The sequence below is a fragment of the Haliotis asinina genome, chromosome 9, assembly GCF_037392515.1.
Source record: "Haliotis asinina isolate JCU_RB_2024 chromosome 9, JCU_Hal_asi_v2, whole genome shotgun sequence".
NCBI classification, from domain to species: domain Eukaryota; kingdom Metazoa; phylum Mollusca; class Gastropoda; order Lepetellida; family Haliotidae; genus Haliotis; species Haliotis asinina.
In genome coordinates this window covers 46,282,626-46,301,445 of record NC_090288.1, presented here as the reverse complement: position 1 = coordinate 46,301,445, position 18,820 = coordinate 46,282,626, and the positions used below count along the sequence as shown (strand labels likewise).

The 18,820-nt window shown below is 37.9% G+C and overlaps 1 protein-coding gene across 1 annotated transcript; it reads right to left on the bottom strand.

Annotated features, from left to right (window-relative positions):
• Positions 1–4,769: 4,769 nt before the first annotated feature.
• Positions 4,770–18,588, bottom strand: LOC137296867 (protein draper-like). The gene is made up of 8 exons (XM_067828744.1): positions 18,534–18,588; positions 17,951–18,178; positions 10,354–10,539; positions 9,491–9,628; positions 7,532–7,669; positions 7,302–7,442; positions 5,870–5,960; positions 4,770–5,022 (listed from the first exon to the last, which is right to left on the bottom strand). The coding sequence occupies exons 1-8, from the start codon at positions 18,586–18,588 to the stop codon at positions 4,857–4,859; spliced, it is 1,143 nt and encodes a 380-aa protein (XP_067684845.1). The 3' UTR covers positions 4,770–4,856.
• Between the last annotated feature and the right edge of the window lie 232 nt (positions 18,589–18,820).

Genomic DNA, 18,820 nt, shown 5'->3' with positions numbered 1-18,820 from the left:
CTAACGCCATATTAACAGCTCTGAAATATATCCAAAGACATCATAAACATAAACAGTACATTATCTTTTCAGACTCTCTTTCTTGCCTTCAGGCTATTAAAAACCTAACATGTAAACATTCACTTTTAATAGAAATTATTGAACTTTGTAACTATCTTGCGACTGGCCAATACGACATCGTCTTCTGTTGGTTACCCAGTCACGTAGGTATTTCTGGGAATGTGATGGCCGATCTTGCTGCAAAAGCAGCACTCATCAAATCTGTGACACCACTTCCTATTTCATATTCAGATTACAAAGCTTGCATTAGAACGTATATCCGTGATCTGATGCAGAAGAAGTGGGACACCCAAGTAGGTATCAATAAATTACATGAAATAAAACCGTTGGGTTGTCAGTCCAGATATGAAGAGGTCATCATGCGACGATGTCGTATTGGCCACACAAGATATACACATAAATATTTGCTTAAAGGTGAGAATCCTCCGTTTTGTATCCCTTGTGATGAGAGAGTCACAGTCAAGCATATCCTGCTTGACTGTGTTGAATTCTCCATCACAAGGGATCAGTATTATACAGTTAAAACAATGAAGGATCTTTTTACCAGTGTTGGGTCTCATTTAATTATTGGTTTTTTAAAAGAAATTGCTTTTTGGTTGAATCTTGAAAACCTTTCGTATAAATAGATGTATTTTAATTATTGGAAGTTTGGATTAGTAACTTGAATTGTTGGTGGCTGTACCCTCAAAGGGGGTTGAAGTATTGTAAAATTATTGTCCTCCTGAGAGGGTACGTAAGTCCAAAAGCATTCACAGTCAATTTAAACGTTCCATTGTTCTTAATCGTAGTATTTGTGTATTTTTAACTTTTGGCTAGATTTGTCTAAATTGCTAACAGCTGAGGAGATGATGTAAATCCAACTAGGGTCCATGCAGGTAGCAAAGGCACTGTAAGTCCCAGTGGTCCCTAGTATGGTGATCTACCTTCGGTTGTTGGCAATCTATAGCCTGATTTTGTTTTGTATTGTCCGAATAGTGATATTAGTTTTAACTTTCCACACTAGTTTTAATTCAAACTGTGATATTCTAGTTGTTTTACTGTCCTTCGTTGACAGGGTCTTATACTATACATATATTTCATTTCAGAATTAAATGTTCTCGTCAAGATATGGCTGAGACATTGCCGATGTGACGTTAAATATTAACTCACTCACTCACTCACTATCCCGGGTCCACACGGGAGAAGAGCACTTAGCGTTACCCAGCACCGACTACGAGGAGGTGGCTCTTCCTTCAAGAACTAAAAACTTAAATACTGCTCTATTCTCAATTGTATTCATTTTCACTGCCGTGACGGGGGTCTCTTTCTGTCAGTGTGAGCTGTTCAATAACTTCTGAGAGTAGGATACCAAAACCTATATATCAGATCAGCTACACCCCAAGGGCCAATGTCGTACCATAGGCTGTGACACCTGGGTATGAAAAATGCTCAAGGCTCAAAACTTATTGACATCCCCTCGTATATAGATACGAAAGCTTGTTTATATTCAAACTTTTGATATTTTGAAATGATTTTTAAAGCATTTAGTATCACTTATGAGAAATTAAATAACTAAATGTTAAGTCAGTTATTTTTCAAACAACAGTGACAAAGAACTTTAACAAGATGAAATAAACAAGAACACACACGCAGACATATGAATCACAGAAATCAGTTTACATGTACATAAGCGCATACATCAGTACGTGTAATAATTAACGCAGGAATGGATAGTCGTATGCTTTTTATCTAAATTGCGTGTTGTTTATTAATTGTGGAAATTCCAAGCGCACAAAATGATAAATTGTTCTTCTGTTTTGACGGAAACCACATAGTCTTTCAATTAGAAGATTGTTAGTATCCAAGTACCAAACTAAGCAGTTGTTGATCATGCGTTTCATGATTTTGCAAGCACCGCTATAGACCGTTTGATGTCTTTTAGACCGATGAAATGTACATATACACAAAATCTATTAATTGCAACAAAACCAAATATTGTACAGTCCCGTGACAGTACCCAACTCTGACGATTTGTATCACACTTTTTGACGTCTGAGTAAAACGGTTCTTTTACAATGTGTTTTACAGCATTATTTTGTAGGACAGCTAGTACAACAAGCGTGTGTAGTTTCACGTGTGCAACTCGCGCATGTGGGTGTTCTGCCAGTGCAAGTAATCCCTTCGTAAGAAATAGAGTAAAGACAAATGGGGATATCTTCCAGTGACAATGTTTCTATAAAACGAGGCATAATTTACGATGTACATTATCATGTTGACACGCTCTAAGGGAAGTCACACTAACCTTGGACATTAAACGAATCAAAGATTCTGGAACTGCCAGTACAGACAAGACAGACACAATTTCAAGTTTGTAGCAAACGCAAATTTAGTGTCATTCATTATTTACTCTGTGAGGGTGACCGATGTGAGAGACAAGTAAATCTGTGAAGTCACCACCATTAAGAACAAACGTTTTAATGAGTGGGGAAATAAGTGAGTAATTATTGCCAGAAACAGAAAACAGGAAATCAGTTCGAACAAAATGAAACTTGAGAGTCATTGCAAACTGCACCTGATCTTGTTATAACGTCCTTTCGGCAGATCTTGTCATATTGGAAGGCAGTTAGCAAATCAACAGACGAAACCAAATGAATCAAATGAAAACTCAAATACAATTATCCCCATAGAATGGACGCATTACTCTTAATCGATTATATGTTGTGAATCCTTTAAATCCTTTAAAAAGGGCGTTAACATAACGTAATATTATAATTTCATTTGCCTAAACAGACACGTGACCACTATCTCTCACACGCATAAATGCGATCTAATCCACACTGGGTCAGTCTGACTTTGACAGTCTAAAGGTCAGTTTCATCAAGCGTTGAATCTGTTAAAAGACTGCACATTTTGAAAACACAAACGAAATATGATCCAAGTGTCATTTTTCCGTAATTGTCATCACCAACACCAGTCATTATAGAGACTGGGAAGCTGTCAGAAACTATCGGATGACAGTAAAATAGTCATTCACTGAATATAGGTGTTAATGATCAAACTAAATACAGACTCTGTGATCAAATGCACCACCAGGTCTCTGTGACAATTGTTCATGGACACTTTACTGGTGTTTTTGTCCTGGCAAATCAATCCCATATATTAGATACAAGACAACTGATCAGTCCAGTTTCATCCTCTTCCTAGTATTTGTCAACACTCGCAATGTAAGACAGCATATGATACGTCTTCTCAAAATGAAACAAATTGTTTCATGTGTCGCGTAAGGTTTAGTGAAAAACAGGGCCACTCAGCAAATAATAATTTAGACAGAGAAAACTGTGCGGCGTTAACAGAGGATAAAGTGGAAATAAAAAAGTGATTCACCAAATGAAGAAAAATGAACAGGCGTCAATATTCTTTTTTATAATGTGTGTGTGATTATCACATGTGCGGCAAGTCGAATCATACGTTTGTAGCAGAACCGTGTAAACAGTAATAATAATTAGGGCTGGGCGATTATAGTCTTTTGCTGAAGTATGTTCACCGATTAAGGGTGCAGCTCATGGCCACCTAGCCCAATTATAGCTTGGTGGACTGGCTGTAATGAGTGTCACTAACATGAATATGTACTTAAATTATAAGAACGCTTTGATCAAAATCAATTACGTGGGTGAATTTGTGAATAATTACTCAATTCATTAGACGGCTTTGAATAAAAGCAATCAGTGGCGCAATAAAAACTGACATCTTCGCTTAACATATCAACATGGCAACTCTCAATGCTGAGATACAGTTCTTTGAAAACTACAATGGTATCTATAAAGTAGTGCTATTTATGTAAATATAGCTAAACTGTCCATTGAAAAAAGATGTGCACGTTTTCTGCATGTGTTTGTTCTGCGGATGCAATGTGCTGTTGTTAGAAATGTTACAAATAGCTTGTCCATTTAGATGAAGAAAACTTGGTTGAAATGTCGAGCATAACATAGCGCTATTTATATAAAGATGGTTCAAGTGTCCATTGAATTATGCGGGAAATGATATTGCAATGTTGTTGTTTTTGAAAAAAAGATGAAAAAGACGTTCACAGAAAGTCAATTATTACAAATGATGTAAAGAAACAGTGGTGCGTGGAATTAATTTTCATCTTATTACCGCTTCTGTCAGGACTACAGTCACGGGTAGTGAAGCCGGTCCCGTGCAGCCCAATGGTACATACCTTGATACAGACTATAACTACCCCCTTTAGCAATCCCCTTTAAAAGTAACACTGTGTTGCACAATCCATGGGCACGAATATAACATTATGTTTATTACCGAAGTTGTCAAATTGAGGAAAATAATCAGAAATCTACTTTCAAATATACGATGGCTGGCTAGCCTCAAGTATAACGTAACGTCATAGGAGAAACCTGACGTCATAGCATTGTACACGATGTCACGTCACCATGACAAGATGATGTTTTGTCCAAGGGATCGTATGAAAAATGAGCCTTGATATTTTCGCCATCGTAGTTAACAAGTATGTATGACAAGTATTTATTATGTGATAGGCATTAGTATTTTCTATGTTGCATGTACATACTCGTAAATGTCGATACTCGCTAAACAACATGTCAACAACATGTATCGCTTAGTGATGGTACTTATGTATCAAGTGAAAAATACATTTTTGGGCAGTGTTGTATAGTCCTCTTTATTGTTGGTGATAAAATCATCCACTTTCATCATGAAGATGATCGACGACATTGCGATCATATGTAATACAACTGTCAGACTGTTCGAATGTTCTGTCTGTTGCTGGAACCTTTGTCTTCTCATCCTGTTTCATCCTGAAGATGGTTGACTGTATTGTAGTAGGGCGTGGCACTGTCGATATGTTCGTATGTACTTTCTGTTGCTGTTGTCTTTGTCTTCTCATCAAGTGTCACGTAGTGTTCCTCTCTCATCTTGGTCTCCAAGATCTCCAGTTGTTTCAGTAATCTGACGTGAAAATAGTTTTTGTCGTTTTGTAGAACACGACTAAAAGATAGTGGTAAAGTGTATGCGACATTTAGGCTTGGTGAACAAATTGGCTATTTGGTGATTATTGCACAGGGGCATGTAAGGATGGAATCTGCCAGCAAGGTATGTACTGTCAATAACGGGGTCTTGGCATTGTACAAACGGAAAAGGGACGTAACCATGTCAACACACCAAATTCGTTTCAGGGAGAATTAAATCATGTTCACTGTCGTAGTCCTGTTAAAAGTATGCACACATTTCACGCCAATATATTTTCCTACAAAATGAGACATGCAACATAAAACATCGAAGCAGTGTTTTGGGAGCTAGGATCTTGGAAAGTTCGAAAAATCGTGATTTTTTTTATTTCTAGCTTAAATCCCAGCTTACAATTTAACTAACGATTTCACCGTGTACACAAACGATGTTCACCGAAACATGTTGAATCGATGTCAGCGTGAACATGATTTAATTCGTCCTGAAAAGAACTTGGTCTGTGGACCTTGTTACACACACTTCCTTTTGTATAGTGGCAAGACCCCGTTAGTAAGAGTACATAGTTTGAGAGCAAATCATAGCATTACAAATCGTCAACTTGCCTGAATGCGAAGTCAAACGTCTTGAGAAATATTACGATTTAAGTAACAGTATAAAATCATAACACATAGGTAACAGGGTAATTACCTTCCCGTTAAGATACTATTTGCACACACAATGTGAACAGATATTTATGTTTTCTGAACAACGGACGGATAAGGACTGAAAGACACTTTCGTTAATGTTCGAAAACATATGACTATTGGTAAGAGGAGGCAGGATATGCTACCGTCTGATGTATATGGTTGCCCCAGTAACTGTGCAGATCAGCAATATACCAAGGACAGTTGCCACTGGGATTCCCCAGCTGCATCCCTCCTCTGTAAGGGTCAGAAAAACATACAAATGTGAACCGTCCATCATGCACATGGACACTACATGCACGTCTATTAGAAGCCCGGAGATGCATTGTACATCTTATATTTTCACTGTTAAGCGCTAATATGTTTTTGCACTTTTATACCATAAATCTTATACAAGTAGTGTCACATGACCATCGTGCCAAAGTGATGGAATACAAAAGAACTACAGCCTGGTAGGTCGAAACGTTTCGTTGCGTATGACCATGCTGTATCGTCTCACCAATGTCAGTGTCACTGCAATATAAGTCCTTACACCCACAACATGTTCCCGGGGCATATCCTGGAAGAAAAGATAAGACATTGTTTTAAGTCTCTTGTTTCATATGACATATCTGTAAATCGGATGTCCATCACATCATTGTTTGAATCCAAGAATTTCACGACAGTATATAAAATTATACCGTTCATGTATTAATGTTATGCCTGTATGTTGCATGCCGATGTCCTAGAACAAAAGCGTGTTTCTCAAAATGGCTCTTTTTACGAATGTCGTTTACTTTGTTTCATGCAATGGATTGCAATGGCCGTAGTCAGACTGGCACTAGTTGCCAAAACGACCATTGTGGCTCGTTATGTGCAGTGACTGTCAAGTTCGGCAGCAGTTACTTCCAACAATTCAAAGTTAACTACATGTAATGTTTATCATTGAACAATTCATGAATTGATACCAGTTGAATTTCCGTTCATTAACCTAATTGACAAATACCTCTATATCTAATGTAGATATAATGCATTCATCCATCCTGCTGCACATTCTCCAAGTCCCGTTTCATCGTCTTTTAATAGCTGACCCCCTCCACACAGTCGCCGCATTGTGAGGCGCAATTGATACCATAGGAACCATTTGGACAGGCTGTAAGCGCACAAACGTAGCAACACATGGAGTAACAGTGTACTGCGAGTTTTACTTTAATCCCAAATGGTACAGACCCACCTTGTAGACATGTGTCATTGTACCATCCAGCTGCACATCCTCGAGGGCATGTTCCGTTTGTCTTTTCACAGATGTCACCGTTGAGGCAGTTTCCACAATGAGAGATACAATTGATACCAAAGGATCCCTCTGAACATGCTACAAACGCATATCATATGCAATAATTGACGTCATCGTAGTGACATGTCGTGTTACACACGAGTGGTTAGATTGGTTACAGCCAATCCACATATTGCAAAGTAAACAACATGAAGAGTTATGGAGTCATGATTGAAATAGATAGATATATCATAGATTTGAATTCTCGTCCATTCACCTAATTCATATATCTCAATATCCCAAATGCAATACATGTCATTACTTACGTTGTAGGCATGTGCCGTCATTCATCCATCCTGCTGCACACCCATTAGGACAGATTCCGCTTGTCTTGTCACAGCTGACACCATCCAGCCAGTTTCCACATTGTGAGACACAGTTGATACCATAGAAACCATCCGGACACACTACAAACACGCATATAATAAGAATATGGTGTGATAATATCATATCAACAAAAACAAGAACAACAACAACAAAAAAGGTGCAGACTTACCTTGTAGACATGTGGTGTTTTTCCATCCTGCTGCGCATCCTCCAGGACAGATACCGTTTGTCTTGTCACAGATGTCATTGTTCAGACAGTTTCCACACCGAGAGTGACAGTTGCTGCCGTAGGAGCCATGTGGACAGACTATAAACACATAACCATAATGAACGAATACCGTAGTTATATTATGAAACTGTCCCTCCACATAAATCATGAAAGCTTCTTACCTTGTTCATATATTTTGTCACTATACCACACTGATGCACATTCTCTAGTATCGTTTATCCTGTCACAGCTAAGAACTTTTGTTTTCATTGAAACAGTTATCCGGCGTACACACAGAGTGTTATATTAATGAGGCTTTCGTTGCTTTACGTTGTGAAATGTGTACCAGAGTAAATAAGTCAAGAAGATCACAATAAGCCAAACGCAGAACTCAAATTTATGCCCTTGGATTTAATTTAAATCAAGTAATGTTTAATATTCTGTAACTGTCAACACATCTACGCAAGTGCCTGTGGTAAAAAGGGTTATTCAATCTAACTACTTATGTTAACCATTCAGAAATATACAGGTTGCAGGTTCAAACCCAGGTTGCTGCCTAAACAAGGGCACACATCCTGGCAATCTGATCACATGATTAAGAGAACATGGGCTCAGTTAGACAGCGGGTCGCCATGTTGAGAGCATCACATGAGTAATGGCAGAACACAGATATGAGTTATTTCTTGAATTTTTATCTTGATTCTATGTCCAAAGGAGTTAAGTGAAAAGATATTTGCTTTATTTAATTGCTTATCTAGAAAATATGGATTTTGAATATCTGTACCCTTTATTGGTTCAGGTTTGTATTGCATGCTCAACACGTATTTTGTTTCTCTTTCGTAGTTTTTCTGAAACTCTCGTCAATTGTTTATACCAAACGACAACACATATGTACATAATACATAGCTACAATGACGGTAATCATTACCTAAGCGGAAATAAAATGGTGAAAGTCTTTCAGCGTAATGTGATTCATGGCACAACAGTCTCAATCTGTTTATATATAACATCTAAACATGTAGTTGCACATTGTATTAATGATTTGCTGAAAATACTTCATGTATGTGACAGATGATAAACGCAACATAGAAGGCCGAGGACGCAATATGCACAAATCATGCGTAAGTAGTGTCAAAATTTGGAAAATAACATAACGTCAAACATAACTATAATCCTTCATACAGGAAACAGCGAATGACGGATTGTGTTTCACATTCCATATCTGCTTTACAGATTTATCATGTGCATTCCTAAGAGCATACGCGTTCAGTAATGTCGGAAAGCGTCCGAGTTCACAGTTCTAGAAGAGTTAGTCCCTAGCTAGTAGTTGTTTGCAATTCATTGCCCATTTTACATTGTATTGTCCATAAATAGTTTTCTACTTTTAAACATATATGTTAGGTAGTCTTCACTCATTTTGTGATAATCTAGTAACTTAACTTCCCATCGTTGACTGGGGTGTTTTGTACATTGTCTGCATGTATTATGAAGTTAGAACTACTTTTAGTCATTGATATGTCTGAACTATTGCCGATGTGACTTAAAATCCTAACTCACTCACTCCCTCCCTCTACAAGAGTAACGTACGGCTGGTCCACAACTGACTACAAATGTCATCACAAGTTTACTATGAAAGTGTATCATGAAAGCCAAGGGAAAATAAGGAGAAAGAAGTCATCGCCATTGTCACCACTTGTGCTCTGTTTTTTCAAACATTATTTTAGCTTGGATTCGTAAAACCGAGAAAGGGAATAATGAGAAGCAACCTAACTTCAGCTTCAGGTACAGTAGGTATGTATAATCATTAAATAGGTATATGTACTGGAGTAGGAATCATAAATTCATAACCCGTTCCACAGTAATTAAAATTATATCTGTTGTACACAGTGTCGTTGCTATGTTTGTATTTTCAATATTTACCTGTTTGGCAGTCAGTACCATTATATCCTGGGAAACATCCACTAGAGCAATGACCAGTTATCTTGTCACACACATCAGTACTGTTAAGGCACCGGCACTGTTTGTCACATTCTTCAGAAAACCACCCGTCACTGCACACTGAATATTTTGCAACATCCGGTTCCAGTTAAAATAAAGGCGTTCCAATTTATTTGTATTCACCATGTTTATATATCTGTACTTCCAAATGTACGTATTGTATTGCATAACTTATTGCTGTGGGAGTATGACTTAATTCAATCTAACGATAATTCATTTACCTGTGAACTTGAGTTGAAATGTTTTACGATGGTAGATTGTTCATTATCGTTCTTTCTATACACGTACATATATCGTGAACGGAAAATACCCAAATATCTAATTATCATAATCAGAATGAATCAACTTTTGTATGTTTATTTGTTCCACGAAGTCACTTTTACCAATATCCCAGCTATATGACGGCTGTAAACAGTCTAGTCTAGACCAGACAACACAATGCCTGGCATGAGTATCGATCTGTGCAATTGGATCAGCCGTTATTTCCATCTTTTTGACAAGCATTTGTTGCCGAAGATCAAGTCTTACGCGGATCTTCACGGGTGCCAACTTATGTAATGGACTGTGGAGATAATAGCATCGACTATATATCCACATAGGTTCAACAGATGTGGTAAAGCTGTATTTGGCCACAAATACAGATTCCATTGCACTTAAGAAGCCACAAATGATTTCGTATGTGTCTGGAAGCCACAAATGATTGCGTATCTGTCCGTTTGAAAATGTATGGTCCGAGCGACACGACAAGGTGTCCAAATATGTGTAACCACACAGAAATGACATACCAAATATTTGCGCCTCACATAAGCTAAGGAATTTCAGTTGACCGGGTATCCGTATAGTGACGGTGGTTCCTGTCAGTGGCTGGCGGCAGGTGACGTTAGCTATTGGAGGAGGATGTTCAGTTGATGACCAGTTGTAGCACATCTGGTTGCCCACAAGTATCTCCATGCCGTTACTCCTCTCCTGAACTGTACCAAAAAATGAAAGGAAAATGTGACGGGTATTAGTATCTGTGAAATGTTAAATAGATGTAAATGAGTGAGTGAGTGAGTTAATATTTAACGTCACATCGGCAATTTTTCAGCCATACCGTGACGAGAACATTCAGCAATGAAAAGGACTATGTGCACTTTAAAAAAACCTGTCAACGAAGGACAGTAAAACACCTAGAATATCACAATTAGCATTAAACCTACCGTGGAAAGTTAAAACTGCTATCATTATATGGACAATGCAGTATAAAAACAGGCTACAGATCGCCAACAACAGAGGGTAGATTACCAAACAAGGGACCATGGGGACTTACAGTACCTTTACTACCTGCATGGACCCTAGTTGAATTTACACCATCCCCTCGGCCGCTGGCGATTGTAAGAAATATTTTAGCCAAATTAAAATAACAAAAATAATACGCTTAAAAATCCTGGCAAGTATAAATTTACTTTGAAAATTTTGGGACGTACGAACGCTCTCAGGAGGACAATAATTTTACAATACTTCAACCCCCTTTAAGAGTACAGCCACTAATAATCAATGTTACTAATCTGTACTACCAATCATTAAAATACAACTATCTACAGACCATATCAATTACAATTCAACAAGGAAGTCAATTTCTTTAAAAATCCAATAATCAAATAAGTATTAACTGCGTTAAAAAGATTTGAAAGTGTTTTTACATTGAAATATTTATCCCTTATGATGGAGAATTCAACACAGTGAAGCCGGATATGCTTGACCGGGTTTCTCTCATCACAAGGGATGCAAAACGGAGGATCTTCACCTTTCAACAGGTATGCATGTGTATACCTTGTATGACCAATACGACATCGTCGTAGAATGACCTCTTCAAATCTGGACTGACAATCCAAGTGGGTATAACCAATGTAAGGTTTTATCTCATGTAATTTATTGATACCTACATGGGTGTCCCACTCTTCTGCATCAGATCACGGATCTAAGATCCAATAGCAGTTTTATAGTCTGAGTATGGAATTAGAAGTGGAGTCACAGATTTGTTGAGTGCTGCCTTGGCAGCAAGATCAGCCAGTGTATTCCCTGAAATGCCTACGTGGCTGGGTAACCAACACAAGACGATGTCGTACTGGCCAGTAGCAAGATCATTATACATTTCAGTAATTTCAGTTAAAAGTGGATGTTTACAAGACAAACTTTTAACAGCCTGAAGGCAAAGAAGAGAGTCTGAATTGATTATATACTGTTTATGTTTAGGGTGTCTAAAAATACAGCCGTTATCTGGAATTCTAGAAGATATTGTTCTCGATCTAATGACAGTGTTACAAGCTACTGCACCGCCGTCCTTGGCACCATCTGTAAATAAGGGTTTGTAATTGCTATATTTAGTCTTTAATTGATTATACTCTTGTTTATATTGTAAGTTATTAGTTTCTGATTTTTTAAATGAAGATTATGTTAGGTCAACTTGTGGCCTAACCAACTGCCAAGGAGGAGAAGAAAGAAGACCGGAGGGAACCATGTTTTCCAGCTCAATGCCGGCCGAGGAAAGAATGGGTTTAATTCTGTGCCCTAGAGGCGGAACGGGAGAGGTCTTCTTGTCGTACAAATCCTCATAAAGTGGATTGAACACACAGTTATATGCAGGGTTAGATTCATTAGAGTGTAATTTAGTAACGTATTGTAAGGCCTCAATGTAAAGACTGTCAATAGGTGAAGTTCTGAAAGACCCAAGACAAAGTCTTAAGCCTTGATGGTGGACAGAATCAAGAAGTTTAAGGCTGCTTTTGCAAGACTCAACCATATACGATGGAGCCATAATCGAGTTTTGAACGGACCAGTGATCGATATAGGTGTAAGAGGGTAGTTTGATCCCCTTCGAACTTTGAGTTGCAAACAACTTTCAACAAATCTAGTGCCTTAAGGCATTTAGTGCCATTTAATGATAGTTCATTATCCTTATGCGGGTTACATTTTCTACAAACGTGTACACAATTAGGTTTGGACAATTTAAAGCCATTTTCAAGACACCATTTATTTATTTTGCTTAAACACAACTGTAATTGCCGTTCAATGGTATGCATATTTTTACCACGACAGGAAATATTAAAATCATCCACAAAAAGTGATCCATCAACTGAATCATTTAAAACCTTGGATAAACTGTTGATTTTAATACTAAATAAAGTGATAGAAAAAATACTGCCTTCAGGGACACCCTGATCCTGATTGTAATGATCAGACATGGTTGAACCCACTCGGACTTTAAATTGCCTGTCTTGTAAAAAATCCTTCAAAATCCATGCTTCCAGGTCGTGTCATAAGCTTTCTGGAGATCAAAGAAAATCGATACAGCATGTTGTTTATTTACTAGAGCATTTTTAACGAAGGATTCTAAAGGTACCAAATGATCAATGGTACTGCGATTTTTCCTGAAACCACACTGAATATTTGTGATCAGGTTATTGGTTTCAAGATACCAAATTAATCTATTATTCACCATACGCTCCGTGGTTTTACAGACACAGCTAGTCAGAGATATCGGTCTGTAGTTTTACGGATCTGTATGATCCCTCCCAGGCTTTGGTATTGGGATTACAATGGCATTACGCCATGAAGGAGGAAATTCTCCAGACGTCCATATTTCATTAAATATATCTAAAAGTGTCATCACATATGGTTCAGGTAAATGTTTCAGAAGCTGGTAATGGATATTATCATCACAAGTTGCAGTGTCATGAGATTGCTCAAGAGCAGTATGTAGCTCATGTAACGAAAACACTTCATTGTAATCTTCACCATTATTTGATTCGAAATTTACGTTTAATCTTTTCCTGTTGTTTCTGATATCTCTGAAACTTAGGGACATAATTTGCCGATGATGAATTTATTTTTGGCAAGAGTTTCGCCAATTGTATTGACAATTTTAGGTGTGTCAGTAATCATATTGTCACCAGTTCTTGAACCTTGGCCTTTAATTCTTTGAACCATGTTCCATACCTTGGACATTGGTGTACGTGAATTAAATTTGGACACATTTTTAGTTCCTCCAAGATCGCCGTTTATTTTGTTTGAAGGTACGACGTGCCTTTGCATTGAGTATCTTAAATTAATCTAAGTTGTGGACAGTTGGGTGATGGCGGAAATAGTTTTGCTCCTTTTTCTCTCTTTCCTGCCTGGTCTACAATCTGTATTAAAACATGGTTTCCGTACATGTGGAGTTGTAGACGGACTTTGGTATATATTCATCAGCAATTTCATTTAAAACGCCTGAAACCATTGAATAGGATCAGCTATGTCACTGTATTATTCGGGTCTTAGTTTAGATGTGCATAGAGTTTGAAATAAGGACCAGTCTGCCCTGGAAAAACGTCATCTCGTATATGATGGGCAGCCAGATGGAGTAAGTTCTGATAATATAGTTGGAAAGTGGTCACTTCCACAGAGATCATTGTGGACTGACCGATCAAATTCATTAAGTCTGCAACAGACAGATCCAGAGAATAGTAGGTGCCGGTTGGAGGGTGCAGATAAGTGCTTGAACCATCATTGTATAAACATAAGTCATTATTGGAGATAAAATCTTCCAGTATTTGACCTTTTAAGTTAGTGTTTGTACCACTCCATAGCCGGTTATGGCCATTGAGATCACCCATTACGATACAAGGCGTTCGCGGGTGCCAAATGGATGTAAATGACTTAAATGACATGAAATATTATTGTTTTCATATGATGTGCGTATGATTCAGAGTAAAACAAAACGCATGTAGTTAAAGCAGTAGTTACACTGTACAGAAGCATATTGTAAATATGTAGTCTCACAGGTGTTGCGTTTGATATAAAGAACTTCAGCAATAGCTAATGCATATTCAAAAGTATGAAACTTTACAACAAAAATGTGTCACCATGACAGATAAATGTATGAAATTCCGTTGATTGGCGAAAGTTTGATTAATCGACTCTTGCTGTTATATTTCGTGGGCACGGTCACTGTGTGGATACACAGATAGTTCAATTAGGCAGGTGTTAATTTACACACTGAATTATTTTGCATATGGATCTCCGAATTAAATTTATTGGTTCAATGTGTTACAATATTAAATATAATACAAATGAATGGTAATGCAATATTAAGGTAGATCTTAGATATACTATCCAAAAAAAAGAAAAGCATAGACGAGAAATATGCTGCGAACATTAACCCATCCACAAATAAACGTCATGAAAGTTTACATCAGTTTAGAAGAAGGAAATGTCTATACAACTAAGTGGAAACTTTTAGATAACGGAGACACTGAACATGATGGTGACGATGTAGCACGACACTGACGTCGGGTTTCTTGGTTCTCATACCAATGTCTTTCAGCCTGTTCCACACAGTTTGACCGAATGTCCTCTGAAGTCCAGGCACCCTGGCTGCTGTGTTGTCATCTGTGGCTGGACGATCATGGGCTGCTGTTGTAACTCGATTTCTGCCTGACGGCCATTTGTTATACCTCTTTGATTGCAAAGAGCTGCAAGCCAAGATATCTTGCTCGGGCTAACATACAGACGCCTGGCAACAGAAGATTGCTAATCTCCTGCATGCAGTCTTTCAATGGTTATGCTCCGTGTTGCAGAGTCAAAACGTGGCGTAGTGATCTAACCTCGAAATTTCTTCAAAACGAATGTCAATTTCTGAAAGCAATCTGGATTTGTATTGCAAGACAGTGAATTCTCTTTGCTCTTCAATTTCAACTGGGGGTTGATTTCTATTGCGTTGTGGCGATGCCTTTCAAATCAAAATCAGCATATTCAGATAAAATCGTTTTTTCACTTCTGCAGTTGTGAAAACAGTCATGTTATCAAGACCTTTTTTAACATATTTTGACGATTGCTTGCACACAATTTTGTGATTTTGAAATATTGCTTATTTTCCGATAATAGCCTGACGCTGAATAGATGGTGTAAATCCAACTAGGGTCCATGCAGGTCCAAGTCTCCATGGTCCCTAGTATGATGATCTACTTTCGGTTGTATGTGATCTATAGCCTGTTTTATGTTATGTTTTGTCCCGAAAGTGCTACCATTGTTTGACGTACATGCAAGTGTTAATTCTACCTGTTACATTCTAGCTGTTTTACTGCCCTTTGACGACAGTTTATATAATATATACACTTTTTATCAACGTCAAATCAAATCAGCGTTCATAGAAGGGTACATATATCCCCGTCATTGCTGGTAGAGTCTTAGTGCTACACTTCGGTTACTGCAGTGTTAAATGGATACATGTCAATAGATTATAAAAAGAGAAAACATACAACTGATAATGTGCTGGCAGCGTATAACAACAATGAGCAGTCTTGGGTCTACAAGTAACGTGCGATTAAGAACCATAGTTTGCGAGACCTACATACTGTAATTTAATTTGGCTTGCAAACATTCTATGTCTGTGTTAAACACGAAAAAGTATGGGATGTGTAAAAGAACCACTATTTTGTCAGATAGATTTAACATTAAAAAGTAGAAGTTTACTTAACAGATAGTGCCCGAGCAGATACAAATACCCTCATAGATACCTGAACCCTATGAAATCTGCTTTAGATCATCGATAATGCAGTCAATCGGGATATCCTGAAACAACCAACGGAGGCAAGAAAATAGAAGTCAAGGAATCACTCTACACTTCATTTTATACATATAACCTGCTCGTATTTGCACACATAATTAAATCTTTCCGGATAGGATTTGTGACAACTTGTCAGCCCTTCCCTGCCACATTAACGTATATTGGCCATTGGTGGGAATTTGCAGCATCTGTAGTCAAAGGACTTTTCTGGACTTTGTAATTGATAGTAAGTTATAGCTTGAATGAAATGTTTACATACTATCATTCATTCTTCATTGTGTTCGTACTGATTGTGTTCGTACTGGGTAAGAGAATGTGTTTACTTTTTATGTTGTTGGAATAAATTACATTGTTACCTGAAGTTTTAAAGTGAAATACCCTGTCATCCCATTTATTCGAAATGAATAACCACTCTTACAGGTCATGACCACTGTTGAAACATTCGATTAGCATACCCTGAAAACAATCAGCGTAAGGAAGATAGAAGAGGATCTAGATATTGCTTTTCTCTTTATTCCACTTACAAAAAGTGCTCTTATTTTGGATACATATTTCTCTGGACTGAATTCTTATCAGTGAACTTGTAGTCATTCACTTCGATATTGAAGTGTATTGTTACTTGTTTGGCATTTACTACATTCATTATCTGTATTACATGCTGGCACGTTGATCGATTATCACTTTTAGTGTGAATAAAGACAGTAAATGTTACCAATCTTTATTGATCCTGTTCATTTTTAACATAGGAATGAACTGTTTTGAAAAATCATTCAATTGGATACACTATGTGTATAATTGGAATAAATTTACGGTACCCATGTAGCCTTACACATTTAATTGTAACTACACCCGAACATCTGTTAGCCAACCTCAAATTATATTTGATGTCACAACACTGAGGTTAGCAAGTCATTCAGCCTCGTCTAGCACAATCACATGTATTTTAGGCTGTCAGTGCCCCAGTGAAAATTAACATTCCGTCAATGTTTCATATCTGATGGCAACACATTCGCAATTCAGCAAATTACCTTCCTGCATTGTTCCCTCTGTCCCTCACGCTGAGAACCAAACTTATAGTTTTGCCCTGGACTATGATCATACGTATCGCAGCTATGAGCATTCAGTTTCAGAAAATTATGTCACAGATACATGGTGAGGTAGCAAGGCTGATAAATGATAAATCACAAAACCATGTAAATACCAAAGGCGACACGTTGGGGTCTGCCACATGTATCTACCAAGTTTTGCTGACATATTAGGAAGGTTTTGAGTTGTGCTCCGAAAAGAAACACACCTCTCACTTTTGAGAAACGTCCGAAATGTTTCCATGAAAACCGAGAAAATAATGAAATCACAAATACCCGTAAATAGCAAACTGCACCTCTTTAGGGTCTGCTACACATATCTAGCAAGTTTTGCAGAAACATGCATGTTGAACGGTTTTTGAGTTGTGCTCCGGAAACGAAGCCCACCCCAACATTAGAAAACAAAACAAAACGTTTTACGAAAATAAAAATAAAACTAAAAAAATAAATAAATAAAAAAAGCCAAGAATCTGTAAATAGCTAAAGGCACAACCATAGGTTAAGTTTATGATATCTACCACTTTGGGTCTAAAAATATTGAACGGTTTTTGAGTTATGTTCCGGAAACAAAATGATTACGGACGGACTATATCCCGCCGCATTACATGCCGGGGGATAGAGAGGATGGTACCAAGGGCATTTATATTGCTTGGGAGGCAATCGGAACAACAGCGTGACATCAGACCATCGTGAAACGGTGTATGTACTCACGCCTGTCACGTATATACAGTCTGATGTGTTGTATCTTCTCTGGAACTGAAGTGTTTAGGTACACAGTCCAGGTGGGATTTGTCTCATCTTGTGTATGAACACATGTCCATGGCTGGCTAATGGCATTTGTGGTGGCTCTGCCGTCAACACCAAGAGCTGCTCCAAACAAATCTGGACGATTGCCCAATGAGCTACTCTGGCTGCTGGTTCTCCGCAAAGCTACGTTTTCTGAAATACACATACACATTCATTGTCACTGACTTGTTAACGTGACACTACGTCTGCCAATGTAAATTATACTCACGTTTCTGACAGGAAGAACCGAACCATCCTTCCTGACATCTGTCTGGATCACCGCACTGGCTGCAGGGAGTAGAGGGGAATGCGGCACAGGCAGCAGTGGTGTTGCAGTGACACTCCGCATCTATTTAAAAAGAGGTACCTCCGTTTGGCTGATTTTTATTACTACTTGAAACACATTTTATGACTGTGAAAACAGTTATGGGGTTTGTAGACGAAAATGTTTGTTAATCCTCATAGAATAGTACATCAAATGTTTCACATTGTCTGAATAAATTCCTACCGGCGAGCGGCACGGAGACACAGGCAACAAATATTCCCATCCAGAACGAGCACATGTCCGATACCTAAATGAAAATACAAAGAAGAAAAACCTTGTAGTATTCTAATCAAATAAACAGCAAATCTGAAAGTATCTTATAGAATGTGTTAAGCATGCGTCGAATTCGGCATTAGAATTGACGGACTGAAAAGCTTACCTCTTCCGGTGAGTGATGCTGTATGCTTCAAGTAAAGGATTCAAAATACTTCCACTATGAAAAATTTCATACCGTTATACTGCAACATTGC

What these genes read in the sequence shown, in the direction of transcription:
- LOC137296867 (XM_067828744.1), bottom strand. Translation starts at nt 18,588, where the DNA reads ATGTGCTCGTTCTGGATGGGAATATTTGTTGCCTGTGTCTCCGTGCCG. An exon ending in TGTCTCCGTGCCGCTCGCCG is followed by an intron (nt 18,179 to 18,533) that starts GTAGGAATTTAT and finishes TGTGTATTTCAG; the next exon opens with AAAACGTAGCTTTGCGGAGA. An exon ending in ATGTGAGGCGCAAATATTTG is followed by an intron (nt 9,629 to 10,353) that starts GTATGTCATTTC and finishes CAAAATATTCAG; the next exon opens with TGTGCAGTGACGGGTGGTTT.